At 44.7% G+C, this 22,161-nt stretch overlaps 1 protein-coding gene across 1 annotated transcript in view; it reads left to right on the top strand.

The window, feature by feature from the left end:
- The window catches only part of kcnab1a (potassium voltage-gated channel subfamily A regulatory beta subunit 1a), a 147,006-nt gene that overhangs the window by 66,581 nt on the left and 58,264 nt on the right, over nt 1-22,161 (top strand). Inside the window, 1 exon segment of the mRNA XM_042297677.1 lies at nt 11,121-11,158. Coding sequence (XP_042153611.1) covers nt 11,121-11,158 — 38 coding nt within the window.

Genomic DNA, 22,161 nt, shown 5'->3' with positions numbered 1-22,161 from the left:
TCAATCTCACACACAGTCATACTCTTTACTATCAATCTCACACAGTTTTGATTAGATTTATAATGTATTGCTCTCACATGCTCATTTTTTGTCCTTTAAGATCCAATGATCCTTTTTGTAACATTTCTGGCAATGCTAACATCTTTTCTGCCGAATCTAGGAGTTGTAACACCATCAGTTGCTCAGCAACAACACATCTGCTTGCACCGTGCTGCCAGTCATGAGAAGTGAATGGAACGAACCTAGACTACTGTATTTAGCTAGCTATATGGTGGTGTTCAAGCTGAGGTTAATCAATAAACGCATGCAGATATTTTGATTAGCTAGGTAGCTAACTAGCTAACGTTACCTAGCTAACGTTAGCTTGCTTGTACAAATTGCAGCAGCTAGCCTCTGTAGCTAGCTAACACCATTCATCAGAAAGCTATGTAGCTAAAGAACAGGCAAATAAAGGTACCTCGCCAATAAATGCGCTATTTTAAAAAAAAATTGCTTGATAGTTAGCTACCTGACTACTTAACTAACGTAACTTTATACCAGTCAGATGAAAGCTAATGTTGAGTAACTATCTAATCAACAAACAGGCTACCTAACTATATTTTACCAAGTAATGTTTTTCATAGAAAGTTGAAGTCATCATGTGTAAACTGCTGATCTAGAGACTTGTGTGTAATTGAGCACAAACATGCACAAATAAGATAGCGGACATTCTTGGCTGCTATGATATCTAGTTAACGTTAACTAGCTAGATAACGTTAGCCAACATAAAAATGCAACGTTAGCTAATGTGTATGGCCTGTTTCAATTCACCGCAATACATTTTTTTTTTATTGCACAAAATATAGCTAGTACTTTAAGTTTAAAACCACCAAACTTTGGGAAACTGCCACACTGCTCACATTCATTTGCACGGCACGGACCAAACTAAGGTAAGACGAGGTAGCTATATTTCAGACAGGAAAATCATTGCAGTTAGCTACGCTACAACCACAGCAAGAGAAATATACAAACAAAATAGTTTTTGAACAAACACTTCAAGACTTAAATTTAAATGGTCTGTTGACATCAGTGTTTTAAGAACGGAGTTGGTAGTGTAATGGTTAGAGGTACCGCCTGTGTTACTGACGACTGTGGGTTTGCCTCCCGGAGAATACATTTCAACAGTTATTTTGTTTCACTGTTGACATTGAGACTGGTGTTTTGCGGGTGTTCATTTTATGTTATTTTAATGGACAACAAAATGTGATTTTCTTTCAAAAGCAAGGACATTTCAAAGTGACCCCAAACTTTTGAACGGTAGTGTACATTTTATATTTTGTGATAACTCACCATTGTTTACAGGTATTGTAGTACTAAGCCCTCAGTAAACTTTAAGGTACATTTTCAGGTAAATAGTTCATGGGTACATGTTGATTATTTGTGTGTTTTCCAGGAGCTCGATTGTACTCCTTATTAGCTTAAATGGGTTTCTTGTTTTTCACTTCTCTGGAAAATCAGCTTTTAATATTAAATAAATACTAATAACTACATTACTTTATTGTTCATTTTTACTTCACTTTTATTGCTGTTAATCTGTATTATAATGTTGTATAAAAATCAACTCAAAATCAAATCAAATTTTATTGGTGACATACACATGGTTAGCAGATGTTAAACGCGAGTGTAGCGAAATGCTTGTGCTTCTAGTTCGAACAGTGCAGTAATATCTAACAAGTGATCTAACAATTCTCCAACAACTACCTAATACACACAAATCTAAAGGGGTGAATGAGAATATGTACATGTAAGTATATGGATGAGCGATGGCCGAGCGGCATAGGCAAGGTGCAATAGATGGTATAAAATACAGTATATGAGATATGTGATGTGATATGAGTCATGTAATATGTGTAATTAAAGTGGCTTTATTTAAAGTGACGAGTGGTCCATTTATTAAAGTGACCAGTGTAGTGGACATTTCCTGTATTTACCAAATCATGATAGCAGACCACCACACAAGTCAGAGTTATCATGAAGTCCATCTTTATTTATTATGAGCTCCATCACAACCCTGTGACTCTCAGATCAATTCAGTGTCTAGAAATGGATTCTCTGAGAGTCCCTTACACATTGCAACTGAGATCCTTTATAGCAAAGACACACATAGCCAGACAGCATCGGTTATAAGTTATCGTTCAGCTTTGGTCTCCTAAACTATGTTCTTATCTTGCTCTTGGTACCACTCAGGACCAACACCATTACCCCACCCAATGGCATATATCAAATACACCCCTTCCTGGACAAGATCACAGTGACGGTCTCTCTGTGAGAGACAGTGACTGGCACACAGACATTGTGGAGCCAAGAGATAATTGGTTCCCCCTCAATCATTCCTTCACATGGTTTAAAATATATGTTTACACATGACACATTCACGGATAAGACTAACCAGACCTCTCCCCTCTCTGGGCCCACGTAACGTTGCCCACATAAGCATGCTATAAAATGAATAAAACATCTTATTTATAAATGTTACCTAAAGAATTCTGATTCTGCCACGACACCAGTGATTTGGTTTTTTAGTAGGCAGCAGCCTCTCTGAGTTAGAGATTGCTGTTTAGCAGTCTGATGGCCTTGAGATAGAAGCTGTTTTTCATTCTCTCAGTCCCAGCTTTAATGCACCTGTACAGACCTCACCGTCTGGATGGTAGCGGTGTGAACAGGCAGAGGCCTGGGTGGTTGTTGTCCTTGATTGTATTTTTGGCCTTCCTGTGACATCAGTTGCTGTAGGTGTCATGGAGGGCAGGTAGTTTGCCCCCGGTGATTGTATTACATTGTGCAGACTGCACCACCATCTGGAGATCCTTGTGGTTGAGGGCGGTGCAGTTGCTGTACCAGGCTATGATACAGCCCGACAGGACGCTCTCGATTGTGCATCTGTAAATTTTGTCACGGTTTTGGGTGACAAGCCAAATTTCTTCAGCCTCCTGAGGAGGTGCCTGCTTCACCACACTGTCTGTGTGGGTGGACCATTTCAGTTTGTCTGTGATGTGTACGCCGAGGAACTTAAAACATTCCACCTTCTCCACTGCTGTCCCATCGATGTAGATAGGGGGTTCTCCCTCTGCTGTTTCCTGAAGTCCATCTCCTTTGTTTTATTGACGTTGAGTGAGAGATTGTTTTCCTGACACCACACTCCGAGGGCCCTCACCTCCTCCCTGTAGGCCGTCTTGTCGTTGTTGGTGATCAGGCCTGACCACTGTTCAGACCACTGTAGTGTCGGCTGCTAACTTGATGATTGAGTTGGAGGTGTGTATGGCCACGCAGTCGTGGGTGAACAGGGAGTACAGGAGGGGGCTGAGCATGCACTCTTGTGGGGCCCCAGTGTTGAGGATCAGCGAAGTGGAGATGTTGTTTCCTACCTTAACCACCGGCCATCAGAAAGCCCATGACCCAATTGCACAGGGCGGGGTTGAGACCGAGGGCCTCCAGCTTGGTGAGGAGTTTGGAGGGTACAATGTTGAGCTGTAGTCAATGAACAGAATTCTTACATAGGTAATTATCTTGTCCAGATGGGATAGGGCAGTGTGCAGTGTGATGGCGATTGCATTGTCTGTGGACGTGTTGGGGTGGTACGCAAGCTGAAGTGGGTCTACGGTGGCTGGTAAGGTGGAGGTGATATGATCCTTGACTCGTCTCTCAAAGCACTTCATGATTTAGTTCAGTTATCCTTGCCTTCTTGGTACAGAAACACTGGCATCCATTTTGAAGCATGTGTGGACAACAGACTGGGATAGGGAGCGATTGAATATGTCCGTAAACACACCAGCCACCTGGTCTGCGCATGCGCTGAGGACGCGGCTAGGAATGCCATCTGGGCCAGCAGCCTTGCGAGGTTAACACTTTTAAAAGTTTTACTCACGTCGGCCACGGAGGAGAGCCAACAGGGCATATTAGCGGGCCGCGTCGGTGGCACTGTGTTATCCTCAAAGCATGCAAAGAATGTGTATAGCCTGTCCGGAAGCAAGAGGTCAGTCTCGGAGAAGGAGAGGAGGAGCGTCAGTCCTTGTTTAGCAGGCCGTGCCGGTATTATCCTCAAAGCTGGTGAAGAAGATGATTAGTTATTCTGCAGAGATACTCCATCCGATCTGGTTTGCGCTTAGTGGGACTATCATTTGTTTATCAACAGGACAATGACCCCAAATACAGCTCCGGGCTGTGTAAGGGCTATTTGACCAAGAAGGAGAGTGATGGAGTGCTGCATCAGATGACCTGGCCAAACCAATTGAGATGGGATGAGTTAGACCGCAGAGTTAAGAAAAAGCAGCCAACAAGTGTTCAGCATATGTGGAACTCCTTCAAGACGGTTGGAAAACCATTCCAGGTGAAGCTGGTTGAGGGAATGCCAAGAGTGTGCAAAGCTGTCATCAAGGCAAAGGGTGGATATCTTTTGATTTGTTTAACACTTCTTTGGTTACTACATGATTCCATATGTGTTATTTCATAATGTTGATGTCACGCCCTGGCCTTAGTATTCTGTGTTTTCTTTATTATTTTGGTTGGGCCAGGGTGTGACATGGGTGTTTTATTGTGTTTAGCTTGTCTAGGGGTTTATTAGATTTATGGGGTTGTGTTCAGTATAGTTGTCTAGGAAAGTCTATGGTTGCCTAGAGTGGTTCTCAATCAGAGGCAGGTGTTTATCGTTGTCTCTGATTGGGAACCATATTTAGGCAGCCATATTCTTTGGGTATTTTGTGGGTGGTTGTCTCCTGTGTCAGTGTTTCTACCACACGGGACTGTTTCGGGTTTCACGTTTCTTGTTTTTTTTTGTAGTTTATTCATGTATAGTTTTTCTTATAAAAAAAAACATGAATTATAATCACGCTGCGTTTTGGTCCTCCTCTCCTTCCCAGGAAGAATCCTGTTACAGTTGATGTCTTAACTATTATTCTACAATGTAGAAAATAGTAAAAATAAAGAAAAACCCTTGAATGAGTAAATGATATAAGGTGATTAAATAAGATGGTGCTTGGTTCATGACCATCTGTGCTCTCAGTACAGTACACTACAGTCCTTGGTTCACTACAGTCCTTTGTCCAGGCAGACTAAAGTTATTTAGTCTGCCTGGGAGCAAGACACACTGGTCCGTGACTGGGCTGGGTTTCTTCCTGTAGTCCGTGATTGACTGTAGACCCTGCCACATGCCTCTTGTGTCTGAGCCGTTGAATTGAGATTCTACTTTGTCTCTGTACTGGCGCTTAGCTTGTTTGATAGCCTTGCGGAGGGAATAGCTGCACTGTTTGTATTCAGTCATGTTACCAGACACCTTGCCCTGATTAAAAGCAGTGGTTCGCGTCTTCAGTTTCACACGAATGCTGCCATCAATCCACGGTTTCTGGTTAGGGAATGTTTTAATCGTTGCTATGGGAACGACATCTTCAACGCACGTTCTAATGAACTCGCACACCGAATCAGCGTATTCAACAATGTTGTTGTCTGACGCAATACGAAACATCTCCCAGTCCACCACGTGATGGAAGCAGTCTTGGAGTGTGGAGTCAGCTTGGTCAGACCAGCGTTGGACAGACCTCAGCGTGGGAGCTTCTTGTTTTAGTTTCTGTCTTGTTTTAGTTTCTGTCTGTAGGCAGGGATCAACAAAATGGAGTCGTGGTCAGCTTTTCCGAAAGGGGGGTCCTTGGTTCATGACCATCTGTGCTCTCAGTACAGTACACTACAGTCCTTGGTTCATGACCATCTGTGCTCTCAGTACAGAACACTACAGTCCTTGGTTCATGACCATCTGTGCCTCTCATGACCATCTGTGCTCTCAGTACAGTACACTACAGTCCTTGGACCATTCATGGCCTTTGTTCATCTCTGTGCTCTCAGTACAGTACACTACAGTCCTTGGTTCATGACCATCTGTGCTCTCAGTACAGAACACTACAGTCCTTGGTTCATGGCCATCTGTGCTCTCAGTACAGAACACTACAGTCCTTGGTTCATGGCCATCTGTGCTCTCAGTACAGTACACTACAGTCCTTGGTTCATGGCCATCTGTGCTCTCAGTACAGTACACTACAGTCCTTGGTTCATGACCATCTGTGCTCTCAGTACAGTACACTACAGTCCTTGGTTCATGACCATCTGTGCTCTCAGTACTCTACACTGCAGTCCTGAATTCTGCTGATACAGAGCGTTGATAGATTGAACTATTCAATATGAGACGTCCCTCTTGACTTTTTCACTGCTTATAATTAACTGCCGCTGTAAATATACAATGACCAAACGGGTTAGCGCTTCGACCGCCAGTCGATTTACGGTTGTTCTGCGGTACGCTCGATAAGTTCCTCACTGGCTTTCTCCCTTGCTAATTGGCTAGGAAGGAGAACATAAACTAAGTGTGTGTGTGTGTGTGTGTGTGTGTGTGTGTGTGTGTGTGTGTGTGTGTGTGTGTGTGTGTGTGTGTGCGCGTGTGCGTGTTTCCCTCATGCTAATTGGCTAGGGAAGAGTCAACAGAATGTGAGTGAGGGAGAAATTGATCAGTGTAATCTGATCCTTCAGCACTTTCTGAGTAACCTTTTATTTTCATATCACCTCTCATCTCCTCTTCTTCAATCTCTCCCATCCTCTCTTCCTCTCTCCTCCTTCGCTTGTCTCCCTGATCTTAGGTGGAGGAGGGTTTATCAGGGTTTGAGACAGTCAATGAGACAGACCATATAGCCATAGTGTAGCTGGTGTGTAGATGGGGAGACCGACTAGAACAGACTAGTAGTGGAATGTTTCTATTAAAAAGGCACAGAGAGTCATTGTGTTATTTAGCGGGACAGGGCTGGGTTACAGAGCAGACAGGTAGAGGTTGGCAGTGGGACAGGACAGGGCTGGGTCCCAGAGCACACAGGTAGAGGTTGGCAGTGGGACAGGACAGGGCTGGGTCCCAGAGCACACAGGTAGAGGTTGGCAGTGGGACAGGACAGGGCTGGGTCCCAGAGCAGACAGGTAGAGGTTGGCAGTGGGACAGGACAGGGCTGGGTCCCAGAGCAGACAGGTAGAGGTTGGCAGTGGGGACAGGGCTGGGTCCCAGAGCAGACAGGTAGAGGTTGGCAGGGGACAGGACAGGGCTGGGTCCCAGAGCAGACAGGTAGAGGTTGGCAGTGGGGCGGGACAGGGCTGGGTCCCAGAGCAGACAGGTAGAGATTGGCAGTGGGACAGTAGTGAATGATAGGTGCAGACAGCCTGGAAGACAGCTTACTCACTGCAATCGCCATGACCCTTGTCTATTCTATTTTAATAGAAAGATACGAGAAGATAATTGTGTGAAAGGAAAACTTCATGATCGCATAATTCCTTCTCTTATTGACGCGCTCTCCTCCTCTCACCTTTTCCCTTCGCTTGTGGACTTCAGTGCACAACGAGTCAGCTGTCTGTGACCAGGCTAAAAAAAACGTTCAAGCAAAATCTTCATATCATAACCGCTGACCGCTACACACAGCCTACATCGTTGTCACCATATTAGCTAACCTCATAGTCACCATAGCTACTAGAACTAATGCATTACTAAACCCGCTACAATGATGCAGTACAGTATACAGTCAGCATGCAGTTTAGCAGATCCACTGGCGAGCCCTGGTGGCAAAAAAATAATAAAACCAAAAGTTTACCTTGACTTGGAAGAGTTCCAGTGTTGGATAGCCATAACCAGCTAGCTAACATATCATCCCTCTCTGTTTGAGCCGGGTGTTTAAGTAGGCTAAACTAGCGATCTGCATTCACTAGATAAGTGAACGTGAAAGAGAAGAAAATACAATGATCTCTCTTTCTTGCTTCTACTTCATTAATTATTGTCTTTCTCTCTCTTTGAGTCAAATACTGACTACATTTTATTCACTGCATTGCTAGCTAGCTATAGTTCACGCTTTCAGTACTAGATTCATTATCTGATCCTGTGATTGGGTGGACAACATGTTAGTTCACGCTGCAAGAGCTCTGATAGGTTGAAGGACGTCCTCCAGAAGTTATCATAATTACTGTGTAAGTCTTTGGAAGGAGGTGAGAACCATGAGCCTCCTAGGCTTTGTATTGAAGTTAATGTACCCAGAGGAGGATGGAAGCTAGCTGTCCTCCGAGTGCTACACCATGGTGCTACCCTACAGAGTGCTGTTGAGGCTACTGTGGACATTAATTGCAAAACATTTTGTTTTAATATTCAATTATTTGGTGACGTGAATATATTGTGTCTAGTTTTTTTTAAATGCTAACTTTTTTATGTTTCACGATTTAATTTTTTTTTAATTCACTGAGGAGGATGGTCCTCCCCTTCCTCCTCTGAGGAGCCGCCACTGCTCTGTACACATGCTGTTCTCTGCTTGCGTGCTGTTCCCCTGACAGGACAGATTTGTCTCGTATACTGAAGTGTCGGCAGCTGATGTCTGCGGGTCCTCATCACTGTTGCCTCATGGATTAGGCCTGTAAGAATTACTCCTACCAACATCCCAGTCTCAGCCGTTACACATGTTTAGTAACTGTTAGCACAGTGACTGACATTCTGACACTGGCTTATGCAGTGCTTGACCTGGACTGAAACAAGTACCGGAACTCTCTTTGGGTGCCGGTACTGTTTATATTTAGGTACAAGGAACACCTCAATCTAATGTTCTATAGGAGGTGCCGAAATCAAGCAGAAGAAAATGTGAGGTTTCTGGTACTCAGTTTGGGTGCCGGTATTGTTTATATTTAGGTACAAGGAACACCTCAATCTAATGTTCTATAGGAGGTGCCGAAATCAAGCAGAAGAAAATGTGAGGTTTCTGGTACTTTTGGGTGCCGGTATTGTTTATATTTAGGTACAAGGAACACCTCAATCTAATGTTCTATAGGAGGTGCCGAAATCAAGCAGAAGAAAATGTGAGGTTTCTGGTACTCAGTTTGGGTGCCGGTATTGTTTATATTTAGGTACAAGGAACACCTCAATCTAATGTTCTATAGGAGGTGCCGAAATCAAGCAGAAGAAAATGTGAGGTTTCTGGTACTCAGTTTGGGTGCCGGTATTGTTTATATTTAGGTACAAGGAACATCTCAATCTAATGTTCTATAGGAGGTGCCGAAATCAAGCAGAAGAAAATGTGAGGTTTCTGGTACTCAGTTTGGGTGCCGGTTTATTGTTTATATTTCTATAGGTAGGAACACCTCAATCTAATGTTCTATAGGAGGTGCCGAAATCAAGCAGAAGAAAATGTGAGGTTTCTGGTACTCAGTTTGGGTGCCGGTATTGTTTATATTTAGGTACAAGGAACATCTCAATCTAATGTTCTATAGGAGGTGCCGAAATCAAGCAGAAGAAAATGTGAGGTGCTGGTACTCAGTTTGGGTGGTGCTCCTGACCAAGTGAAGTACGGGGCAAATGTATAGTATAGTACTGGGGATATGTATAGTATAGTACTGGGGATATGTATAGTATAGTACTGGGGATATGTATAGTATAGTACTGGGGATATGTATAGTATAGTACTGGGGATATGTATAGTATAGTACTGGGGATATGTATAGTATAGTACTGGGGATATGTATAGTATAGTACTGGGGATATGTATAGTATAGTACTGGGGATATGTATAGTATAGTACTGGGGATATGTATAGTATAGTGCTGGGGATATGTATAGTATAGTACTGGGGATATGCATAGTATAGTACTGGGCATATGTATAGTATAGTACTGGGGATATGTATAGTATAGTACTGTGGATATGTATAGTATAGTACTGGGGATATGTATAGTATAGTACTGGGGATATGTATAGTATAGTACTGGGGATATGTATAGTATAGTACTGGGGATATGTATAGTATAGTACTGGGGATATGTATAGTATAGTACTGGGGATATGTATAGTATAGTACTGGGGATATGTATAGTATAGTACTGGGGATATGTATAGTATAGTACTGGGGATATGTATAGTATAGTACTGGGGATATGTATAGTATAGTACTGGGGATATGTATAGTATAGTACTGGGGATATGTATAGTATAGTACTGGGGATATGTATAGTATAGTACTGGGCATATGTATAGTATAGTACTGGGCATATGTATAGTATAGTACTGGGCATATGTATAGTATAGTACTGGGCATATGTATAGTATAGTACTGGGGATATGTATAGTATAGTACTGGGCATATGTATAGTATAGTACTGGGCATATGTATAGTATAGTACTGGGCATATGTATAGTATAGTACTGGGGATATGTATAGTATAGTACTGGGGATATGTATAGTATAGTACTGGGGATATGTATAGTATAGTACTGGGGATATGTATAGTATAGTACTGGGCATATGTATAGTATAGTACTGGGGATATGTACAGTATAGTACTGGGCATATGTATAGTATAGTACTGGGGATATGTATAGTATAGTGCTGGGGATATGTATAGTATAGTACTGGGGATATGTATAGTATAGTACTGGGGATATGTATAGTATAGTACTGGGGATATGTATAGTATAGTACTGGGCATATGTATAGTATAGTACTGGGGATATGTACAGTATAGTACTGGGCATATGTATAGTATAGTACTGGGGATATGTATAGTATAGTACTGGGGATATGTATAGTATAGTACTGGGCATATGTATAGTATAGTACTGGGGATATGTATAGCATAGTACTGGGGATATGTATAGTATAGTACTGGGCATATGTATAGTATAGTACTGGGGATATGTACAGTATAGTACTGGGGATATGTATAGTATAGTACTGGGCATATGTATAGTATAGTACTGGGGATATGTATAGTATAGTACTGGGGATATGTATAGTATAGTACTGGGCATATGTATAGTATAGTACTGGGGATATGTATAGTATAGTACTGGGGATATGTATAGTATAGTACTGGGGATATGTATAGTATAGTACTGGGCATATGTATAGTATAGTACTGGGCATATGTATAGTATAGTACTGGGCATATGTATAGTATAGTACTGGGCATATGTATAGTATAGTACTGGGGATATGTATAGTATAGTACTGGGCATATGTATAGTATTGCACATAGAAGCACCAAAGTTTCACAATTATGTGATGCGACAACTGTAATATCCATCTCTGTCTGTGTTTCAGGTACATGGGTGACGTTTGGCAGTCAGATCACAGATGAGGTAAGACGATCGTTTACTAATGTTTTTCTACTTGGTTTTATGGAGATAGGAAATGTGTACAGTCTTTGCCTCTGGTATTTACTGCTCTACAACGACTTGAAACTTTAGCAGACACAAAGTTAGCTATGAATCAGAGTGTCCTCTGGGTAAAATCTCTTTGGTTAAGTTAGTGTACATTTTTTAATTTATTTGTATTTAACCTTTATTTAAAGTAGGCAAGTCAGTTAAGAACAAATTCTTATTTACAATGACGGCCTACACCGGCCAAACCCTGGAAGACGTTGGGCCGATTGTGCCTCCGACCCATGGGACTCCCATTCACGGCCCGGTTGTGATACAGCCTGGATTCCAATTTGTGACACACTACAGCAGTGTAATGTGTGGTAGGTGTGTATAGAAAAAAAAAAACGGATATAAATACCTTTCAGCAGTTATCATACACCCTCATTTTTAAAAATCCAGTCGCTTCGCATTAGGCGCATTTGCGACACTGATTTATAATTTGATGTACTGTACATGCCAACGATTTATGTGAATGATTCAAAGCAAGAGGCTAATGACCAAGAATTATCGGACAATTGCCTTATCGGAGTCTGCAAACTTATCGGCAAACTGAGGACAATGGATTGTTGCAATCCCGTCAAAGAATCCCTCTCCTCACCTACAGTCCTATTTCAAGTTCGATCAAACATGTGGTTAATAGACACCCAAGGTTTCGCTATAAAACACTTTTACGGGACTGTTTTCTCACGGCACATGTACCTACGGGAAAAAAAAAACATTAACCGTGTCCGTTGTGATGCCATGATCAGGCGAAACTCTCTTATCAATCCTCATTCCGGTGAGAGGATAAAGGTTTGAGTTAGAAAAACATGTAACACAAAAATGTGTTGTATATCTCCTTTAAGTGTTCCTGTAACTTGTATTATTCGGGTAAGACTAAACGTGAACCTAAGACAACGGTATGGGAGCATAAGAGCTCCATTCACAACCATGATGAACAATGACCTGTTGCAGGACATTTCAACTGCCATGATCATGAACTAAGAGCCTTACGTTATGGTGTAGGCGCCACGGAGGGGAGGAGTTAGGGATTAATTACTTGCCCCAGAAGGCCTCAATGGGGAATGGTATGTTTCCTTTTTTTGTAGTAGTAGGTTCTAAATAGGCCATATATTTATAATAATGCCCACCTGTGTGGTATTGTTACATGGACCCACTGTCACACAAACTCGCAAACACACACACACACACACACACACACACACACACACACACACACACACACACACACACACACACACACACACACACACACACACACACACACACAGAGAGACAGGCTTGCTTTTAGGCAAAATAATCTGTGTCCTCATTGCCTTCACCATGGCTCCCCTCTCCCCTGGCTCCCCTCTCCCCTGGCTCCCCTCTCCCCTGGCTCCCCTCTCCCCTGGCTCCCCTCTCCCCTGGCTCTCCTCTCTCCTGGCTCTCCTCTCCCCTCTCTCCTGACTCTCCTCTCTCCTGGCTCCCATCTCCATGTTCAGTCAACCCAGCCTTGGGTCCCATCCAGTGTCCTTGTCTGTCCCTAAGCCACTCATATGCTGTCACACAAGACACGTACACACACTCACTGCTGTCCCTGCCGAAGGACCCATCCATCGTATTTACTCTCAGCGTCATCACGGTCTCCCATCCTCACTGCCACCCTGAACAGAGTCCTCTTCAGATGTCCGCTCCACATATCTCTCTTGAACCCTATGAACATCACACCAACGACAAGACATGACTCAAACTCTATCCAAGGCTTATGAGCCCAAGTCTGGAACAACAACAAAAAAACACAATGCCACTGGGTCAGAAGTTTACATACACTAAGTTGACTGTGCCTTTAAACAGCTTAGAAAATTCCAGAAAATGATGTCATGGCTTTAGAAGCTTCTGATAGGCTAGTTGACATCATAAGAGTCAATTGGAGGTGTACCTGCGGAAAAACATTCAAACAAAACTGATTTTAGGATGACCTTATTTTGAAGTGTAGTCTAGTCGAAGGACTCACCTTTGAGTGTGGACTGTGTTATTAGACATACTGGATGGACTGTTCACACTCCTACATGTATATGCTTCAGTCTGAGAGTCAACGTGTAGCCTTAGGCGATGCTGTTTACAGTTAGACTACAATTATAGTTCCTGTTCCTGTTCCTGTCCCTGTCCCTGTCCCTGTCCCTGTCCCTGTCCCTGTCCCTGTCCCTGTCCCTGTTCCTGTTCCTGTCCCTGTCCCTGTCCCTGTCCCTGTCCCTGTCCCTGTCCCTGTCCCAGTTCCTGTCCCTGTCCCTGTCCCTGTCCCTGTCCCTGTCCCTGTTCCTGTTCCTGTCCTTGTCCCTGACCCTGTCCCAGTTCCTGTCCCTGTTCCTGTCCCTGTCCCTGTCCCTGTCCCTGTCCCCCTGTCCCTGTCCCTGTCCCTGTCCCTGTCCCTGTCCCTGTCCCTGTCCCTGTCCCTGTCCCTGTTCCTGTCCCTGTCCCTGTCCCTGTCCCTGTCCCTGTTCCTGTCCCTGTCCCTGTTCCTGTTCCTGTTCCTGTTCCTGTCCCTGTTCCTGTCCCTGTTCCTGCTTATTTAATAACGGGCCATTCTAAATCAAAACAAATTTTTAAATATTAAAAAAAGATGAGATTCAATTGAGAATAGTCTGATGGGTGAAAATGATGATCACTTGATGAGAGAACAGCGTGTGCAGCCTGAGGCGGGGAACAGCTGTTTTCCCCACACCACGCAGCTCATTTTCAGCGTGTTTGTATTTCTAACACATTCCAAGGTTTGTATCATTCACAACTAAAGTTGCCAAATTAATCTAAATCTAGCATACAGTATATAGGACCTGTTTCAAATGACCACTTTTACGCTCGACGCAGTCGCTCCGTAATGGGAGGGAAAAAAAATGTGTTTTTCTATTTTACTCAGCTAAGTTCAATTATATTATTCTTATTATAAAATCCTATAATATAAAATAATGGCACAGGACTTATTAACATATCTTGTCAGCTGAATGAACAAGACGACAGACTATGGCATGGAGCACAGCCAGATAACAGGCTCTTAAATGTTCTGTTTATCTGAATTACTGTTTCTTCATATGATACTTTTTCTTTGGACCTGACTAAAATCAATAATGGATGTATTGTGATGGTGCATATTAAATTGATTTATTATACTTTTTTTGAAATGTAGATGTTCCAAAGATGCACATCAGCAGCTTGTATGTGTGGAGGCTGCCAGATGTTAAACATGTTTATGTTAATTCATGGTCAATTACCGTGAGACAAGCAGTCTTTTGCATGACAAAAAACACCTGACAAAATGTTATGACTGCCACAACCCTTATCCCTGCTCCCATATTCTCCCCCAGCACCTTTCCACTGCACCCCCAAAGTGTCCCCTATGGTTGGGGCTACAGGGTCCCTGTCTGTCTGACATCCCACCCACAACACACACAGCTGGCCTGCCTACAGTACAGTCCCTCTGCTCTCTGGTCCAGTCCATCTGCTCTCTGGTCCAGTCCCTCTACTCTCTGGTCTAGTCCCTCTAGTCCACTCCCTCTGCTCTCTGGTCTAGTCCCTCTGCTCTCTGGTCCAGTCCCTCTGCTCTCTGGTCCAGTCCCTCTGGTCCAGTACCTCTGCTCTCTGGTCCAGTCCCTCTGCTCTCTGGTCCAGTCCCTCTGATCCAGTCCCTCTGCTCTCTGGTCCAGTCCCTCTGCTCTCTGGTCTAGTCCCTCTAGTCCACTCCCTCTGCTCTCTGGTCCAGTCCCTCTGCTCTTTGGTCCAGTCCCTCTGCTCTCTGGTCCAGTCCCTCTGGTCCAGTCCCTCTGCTCTCTGGTCCAGTCCCTCTGGTCCAGTCCCTCTGCTCTCTGGTCCAGTCCCTCTGCTCTCTGGTCCAGTCCCTCTGGTCCAGTCCTCTGCTCTCTGGTCCAGTCCCTCTGGTCCAGTCCCTCTGCTCTCTGGTCCAGTCCCTCTGGTCCAGTCCCTCTGGTCCAGCCCTCTGCTCTCTGGTCCAGTCCCTCTGGTCCAGTCCCTCTGCTCTCTGGTCCAGTCCCTCTGGTCCAGTCCCTCTGCTCTCTGGTCCAGTCCCTCTGGTCCAGTCCCTCTGCTCTTTAGTCCAGTCCCTCTGGTCCAGTCCCTCTGGTCCAGTCCCTCTGGTCCAGTCCATCTGCTCTCTGGTCCAGTCCCTCTGGTCCAGTCCCTCTGCTCTCTGGTCCAGTCCCTCTGGTCCAGTCCCTCTGCTCTCTGGTCCAGTCCCTCTGGTCCAGTCCCTCTGCTCTCTGGTCCAGTCCCTCTGGTCCAGTCCCTCTGCTCTCTAGTCCAGTGAAGTGGTGAAGTGAAATGAAAAAAATGACTTGTTTCAAAAAATGATTAAAAAATGTCAACAGAAAAGTGGTGTGTGTATACAGGTATGTATTCACCCCCTTTGCTATGAAGCTCCTAAATAATATCTGGTGCTACAAATTACCTTCAGAAGTCACGTGATTAGTTAAATAAAGTCCACCTGTCACATGATCTGTCACACTATATATACACCTGTTCGGCCCAGACCTCAATCCAATTGACTTAAAGATTGCTGTACACCAGCGGAACCCATCCAACTTGAAGGAGCTGGAGCAGTATTACGTTGAAGAATGGACAAACATCCCAGTGGCTAGATGTGCCAAGCTTATAGAGACATACCCTAAGAGACTTGCAGCTGTAAATGCTGCAGAAGGTGGTTCTACAAAGAAATGACTTTGAGGGTGTGAATAGTAATGCATGCTCTAGTTTTCCGTAGTTTTGTCTCATTTCTTGTTTGTTTCACTAGAAAAAATATTTTGCATTTTCAAAGTGGGAGGCATGTTGTGTAAATCAAATGATACAAACCCCCCCAACAATATATTTTAATTCTAGGTTGTAAGGCAACAAAATAGGAAAAATGCAAAATAGGAAAAATGCAAAGGGGGCTGAATACTTTCACAAGCCACTACACCTCCCTACTACCTCCCTACTTTATTTACAGGTACAGGAACTCAAATCCTTCTGTTCACCTGATTTAGAATTCCTCTCAATCAAATGTAGACCGCATTATCTACCAAGAGAATTCTCTTCGATTATAATCACAGCCGTATATATCCCCCCCCAAGCAGACACATCGATGGCTCTGAACAAACTTTATTTAACTCTCTGCAAACTGGAAACGATTTATCCGGAGGCTGCATTCATTGTAGATGGGGATTTTAACAAGGCTAATCTGAAAACAAGACTCCCTAAATTTTATCAGCATATCGATTGCGCAACCAGGGGTGGAAAGACCTTGGATCATTGTTACTCTAACTTCCGCGACGCATATAAGGCCCTGCCCCACCCCCCTTTCGGAAAAGCTGACCACGACTCCATTTTGTTGATCCCTGCCTACAGACAGAAACTAAAACAAGAAGCTCCCACGCTGAGGTCTGTTCAACGCTGGTCTGACCAAGCTGACTCCACACTCCAAGACTGCTTCCATCACGTGGACTGGGAGATGTTTCGTATTGCGTCAGACAACAACATTGACGAATACGCTGATTCGGTGTGCGAGTTCATTATAACGTGCGTTGAAGATGTCGTTCCCATAGCAACGATTAAAACATTCCCTAACCAGAAACCGTGGATTGATGGCAGCATTCGTGTGAAACTGAAAGCGCGAACCACTGCTTTTAATCAGGGCAAGGTGTCTGGTGACATGACTGAATACAAACAGTGCAGCTATTCCCTCCGCAAGGCTATTAAACAAGCCAAGCGTCAGTACAGAGACAAAGTAGAATCTCAATTCAACGGCTCAGACACAAGAGGCATGTGGCAGGGTCTACAGTCAATCACGGACTACAGGAAGAAATCCAGCCCAGTCACGGACCAGGATGTCTTGCTCCCAGGCAGACTAAATAACTTTTTTGCCCGCTTTGAGGACAATACAGTGCCACTGACACGGCCTGCAATGAAAACATGCGGTCTCTCCTTCACTGCAGCCGAATTGAGTAAAACATTTAAACGTGTTAACCCTCGCAAGGCTGCAGGCCCAGACGGCATCCCCAGCCGCGCCCTCAAAGCATGCGCAGACCAGCTGGCCGGTGTGTTTACGGACATATTCAATCAATCCCTATACCAGTCTGCTGTTCCCACATGCTTCAAGAGGGCCACCATTGTCCCTGTTCCCAAGAAAGCTAAGGTAACTGAGCTAAACGACTACCGCCCCGTAGCACTCACATCCGTCATCATGAAGTGCTTTGAGAGACTAGTCATGAAGTGCTTTGAGAGACTACTGCCTGTTCACCCCGCTATCATCCAGAAGGCGAGGTCAGTACAGGTGCATCAAAGCTGGGACCGAGAGACTGAAAAACAGCTTCTATCTCAAGGCCATCAGACTGTTAAACAGCCACCACTAACATTGAGTGGCTGCTGCCAACACACTGACACTGACACTGACTCAACTCCAGCCACATTAATAATGGGAATTGATGGGAAATGATGTAAATATATCACTAGCCACTTTAAACAATGCTACCTTATATAATGTTACTTACCCTACATTATTCATCTCATATGCATACGTATACACTGTACTCTATATCATCGACTGCATCCTTATGTAATACATGTATCACTAGCCACTTTAACTATGCTACTTTGTTTACATACTCATCTCATATGTATATACTGTACTCTATATCATCGACTGCATCCTTATGTAATACATGTATCATTAGCCACTTTAACTATGCCACTTTGTTTACATACTCATCTCATATGTATATACTGTACTCGATACCAATTACTGTATCTTGCCTATGCTGCTCTGTACCATCACTCATTCATATATCCTTATGTACATATTCTTTATCCCCTTACACTGTGTATAAGACAGTAGTTTGGAATTGTTAGTTAGATTACTTGTTGGTTATTACTGCATTGTCGGAACTAGAAGCACAAGCATTTCGCTACACTCGCATTAACATCTGCTAACCATGTGTATGTGACAAATACAATTTGATTTGATTTGATTTGATTTGAGGTTTTGGAAAATGTGCTCTTTTAGTATGTCTCCAGTAGGTTTCCTCAAGGAGAAAGCCTCCACTTCTATGCCAAAGATAAAAACACAAAAACACCACAGTGAATAGTACACTATTTACACCATAGTCGAGTATGTTTTCATGGTGGGTTGTGACAGGGGGACAATATGAACACACACAACACCTATTGTGTAACAGGGTGACAATTGTGGGTGGTGGTTTGACGGTGACTTGTGAATTTGGGCTGGTGTTTGGCTCTGGGGGTTGCAGTAAGTAGACGGCAGGGAGGTCCGTGTGGTGACAGTGTAGAGATTAGCAGTAATTGGATTTTTAAATTGCAGTAAGTGAATGTGATTATGAAGTCGTGTCAGAGTAACCATGACCTTGTCTTTCAGACTTTCTCTCTCTCATTTTCTCCCCACGTCTCCTTGTTTCTGCTCTGCTTTCTTCTCCCTTTCCCTCTCATTCAATTAGCCTCTTCTTCTCTCTGAAACTCCTCTTTCCACCACACTCTTCCTCTCCTCTTTTTTATCAATACAATTCATTTCAATTTAAGTGCTCTACTGGCATGGGAAATATATGTTAACATTGTCATAGCAAGTGAAGTAGCTAATGAACAAAAGTAAAACTCTCTCTCTCTCTCTCTCTCTCTCTCTCCTCTCTCTCTCTCTCTCTCTCTCTCTCTCTCTCTCTCTCTCTCTCTCTCTCTCTCTCTCTCTCTCTCTCTCTCTCTCTCTCTCTCTCTCTCTCTCTCTCTCTCTCTCTCTCTCTCTCTCTCTCTCTCTATACCAGAGAAGGTCATATCTCAGTTTATAGATAAGCCCATTGACCTAGTGCTGAAGACGAGGGTTTTCACATTGGGTGGCTTTTAGGAACATTTAAAAAGTACATTATCTCTCCCCAAGTCTTTCTTCACCTCTCTCTTAGTCTCTCTCTCCCTGTCTCTATTCCTCTGTTTATCTTTCTGTCTCTCTGTCAGTCATCAATCAGTGTTTCATTTCACAGTATATTGTCCCTGCTCTATTACAACCACTTTGACATTAGCTCATTTTTGTCCCCAGTCATTCTGAGCAGCCAGTGTTCCAGTTCCATTCTGAGCAGACAGTGTTCCAGTTCCATTCTGAGCAGCCAGTGTTCCAGCTCCATTCTGAGCAGCCAGTGTTCCAGCTCCATTTTGAGCAGCCAGTGTTCCAGCTCCATTTTGAGCAGCCAGTGTTCCAGCTCCATTCTGAGCAGCCAGTGTTCCAGCTCCATTTTGAGCAGCCAGTGTTCCAGCTCCATTTTGAGCAGCCAGTGTTCCAGCTCCATTTTGAGCAGCCAGTGTTCCAGATCCATTCTGAACAGCCAGTGTTCCAGCTCCATTCTGAGCAGCCAGTGTTCCAGTTCCATTCTAGGCAGCCAGTGTTCCAGCCCCATTCTGAACAGCCAGTGTTCCAGCTCCATTCTGAGCAGCCAGTGTTCCAGCTCCATTCTGAGCAGCCAGTGTTCCAGCTCCATTCTGAGCAGCCAGTGTTCCAGTTCCATTCTGAGCAGCCAGTGTTCCAGTTCCATTCTGTGTTCCAGTTCCATTCTGAGCAGACAGTGTTCCAGTTCCATTCTGAGCAGCCAGTGTTCCAGCTCCATTCTGAGCAGCCAGTGTTCCAGTTCCATTCTGAGCAGCCAGTGTTCCAGTTCCATTCTGAGCAGACAGTGTTCCAGTTCCATTCTGAGCAGCCAGTGTTCCAGCTCCATTCTGAGCAGCCAGTGTTCCAGCTCCATTCTGAGCAGCCAGTGTTCCAGTTCCATTCTGAGCAGCCAGTGTTCCAGCTCCATTCTGAGCAGACAGTGTTCCAGCTCCATTCCTCTGTTTTATTTATTTTTAATCCCTCTCTCCTCTTTCATCCGACGCGTTGGATCATCCGCTCTCACACACACACACACACACACACACACACACACACACACACACACACACACACACACACACACACACACACACACACACACACACACACACACACACACACCAGGGTTTGGATCCTTGCCAAACTTCTAGCCGCAGAGATAATGTAAGAGAGTTGACGGACAGATCCTCAGCGGGGTAGAGGAGATTGGATTAGGGAACTCTGTTAGTGGCAACGCTTCCAAAGTCCTCTACAACTCAAATAGGGAGACGGTTACTCACACACAGAGACACACACTCTGTCTCACACACAGAGACACACACTCTGTCTCACACACAGACACACTCTCAGTCTCTTACACAGACACACACACTCCCAGTCTCACACACAGACACACTCTCAGTCTCACACACAGACACACACACTCCCAGTCTCACACACAGACACACACACTCCCAGTCTCACACACAGACACACACACCCCAGTCTCACACACACAGACACACACACCCTGTCTCACACAGACATACACACTCCCAGTCTCACACACAGACACACACACTCCCAGTCTCGCAAAGAGACACACACACTCCCAGTCTCACACACACACAGACACACACACTCTGTATCACACACAGACACACACACTCCCAGTCTCACACACAGACACACACACTCTGTCTCACACACAGACACACACACTCCCAGTCTCACACACAGACACACACACTCTGTATCACACACAGACACACAAACTCCCAGTCTCACACACAGACACACACACTCTGTATCACACACAGACACACACACTCCCAGTCTCACACACAGACACACACACTCTGTCTCACACACAGACACACACACTCCCAGTCTCACACACAGACACACACACTCCCAGTCTCACACACAGACACACACACACTCCCAGTCTCACACACAGACACACACACTCTGTATCACACACAGACACACACACTCCCAGTCTCACACACAGACACACACACCCTGTCTCACACAGACATACACACTCCCAGTCTCACACACAGACACACACACTCCCAGTCTCGCAAAGAGACACACACACTCCCAGTCTCACACACAGACACACACACTCCCAGTCTCACACACAGACACACACACTCCCAGTCTCGCAAAGAGACACACACACCCTGTCTCACACAGACACACACACTCCCAGTCTCACACACAGACACACACACTCCCAGTCTCACACACAGACACACACACTCCCAGCTCCCAGTCTCGCAAAGAGACACACACACCCTGTCTCACACAGACATACACACTCCCAGTCTCACACACAGACACACACACTCCCAGTCTCACACACAGACACACACACTCCCAGTCTCACACACAGACACACACACTCCCAGTCTCGCAAAGAGACACACACACCCTGTCTCACACAGACATACACACTCCCAGTCTCACACACAGACACACACACTCCCAGTCTCACACACAGACACACACACTCCCAGTCTCACACACAGACACACACACTCCCAGTCTCACACACAGACACACACACTCCCAGTCTCACACACAGACACACACACTCTGTCTCACACACAGACACACACACTCCCAGTCTCGTAAAGAGACGCACACACTCCCAGTCTCGCAAAGAGACACACACACTCCCAGTCTCGTAAAGAGACACACACACTCCCAGTCTCGTAAAGAGACACACACACTCCCAGTCTCACACACAGACACACACACTCTGTCTCACACACAGACACACACACTCCCAGTCTTGTAAAGAGACACACACACTCCCAGTCTCGCAAAGAGACACACACACTCTGTCTCACACACAGACACACACACTCCCAGTCTCACACACAGACACACACACACTGTCTCACACACAGACACACACACTCCCAGTCTCACACACAGACACACACACTCCCAGTCTCACAAAGAGACACACACACTCCCAGTCTCACAAAGAGACACACACACTCCCAGTCTCACACACAGACACACACACTCCCAGTCTCGCAAAGAGACACACACACTCCCAGTC

This window comes from Oncorhynchus tshawytscha, linkage group LG14 (assembly GCF_018296145.1).
Source record: "Oncorhynchus tshawytscha isolate Ot180627B linkage group LG14, Otsh_v2.0, whole genome shotgun sequence".
Classification (NCBI taxonomy): domain Eukaryota; kingdom Metazoa; phylum Chordata; class Actinopteri; order Salmoniformes; family Salmonidae; genus Oncorhynchus; species Oncorhynchus tshawytscha.
The sequence above is the reverse complement of the archived record's forward strand: the minus strand, read 5'-3'. Positions and strand labels throughout refer to the sequence as shown.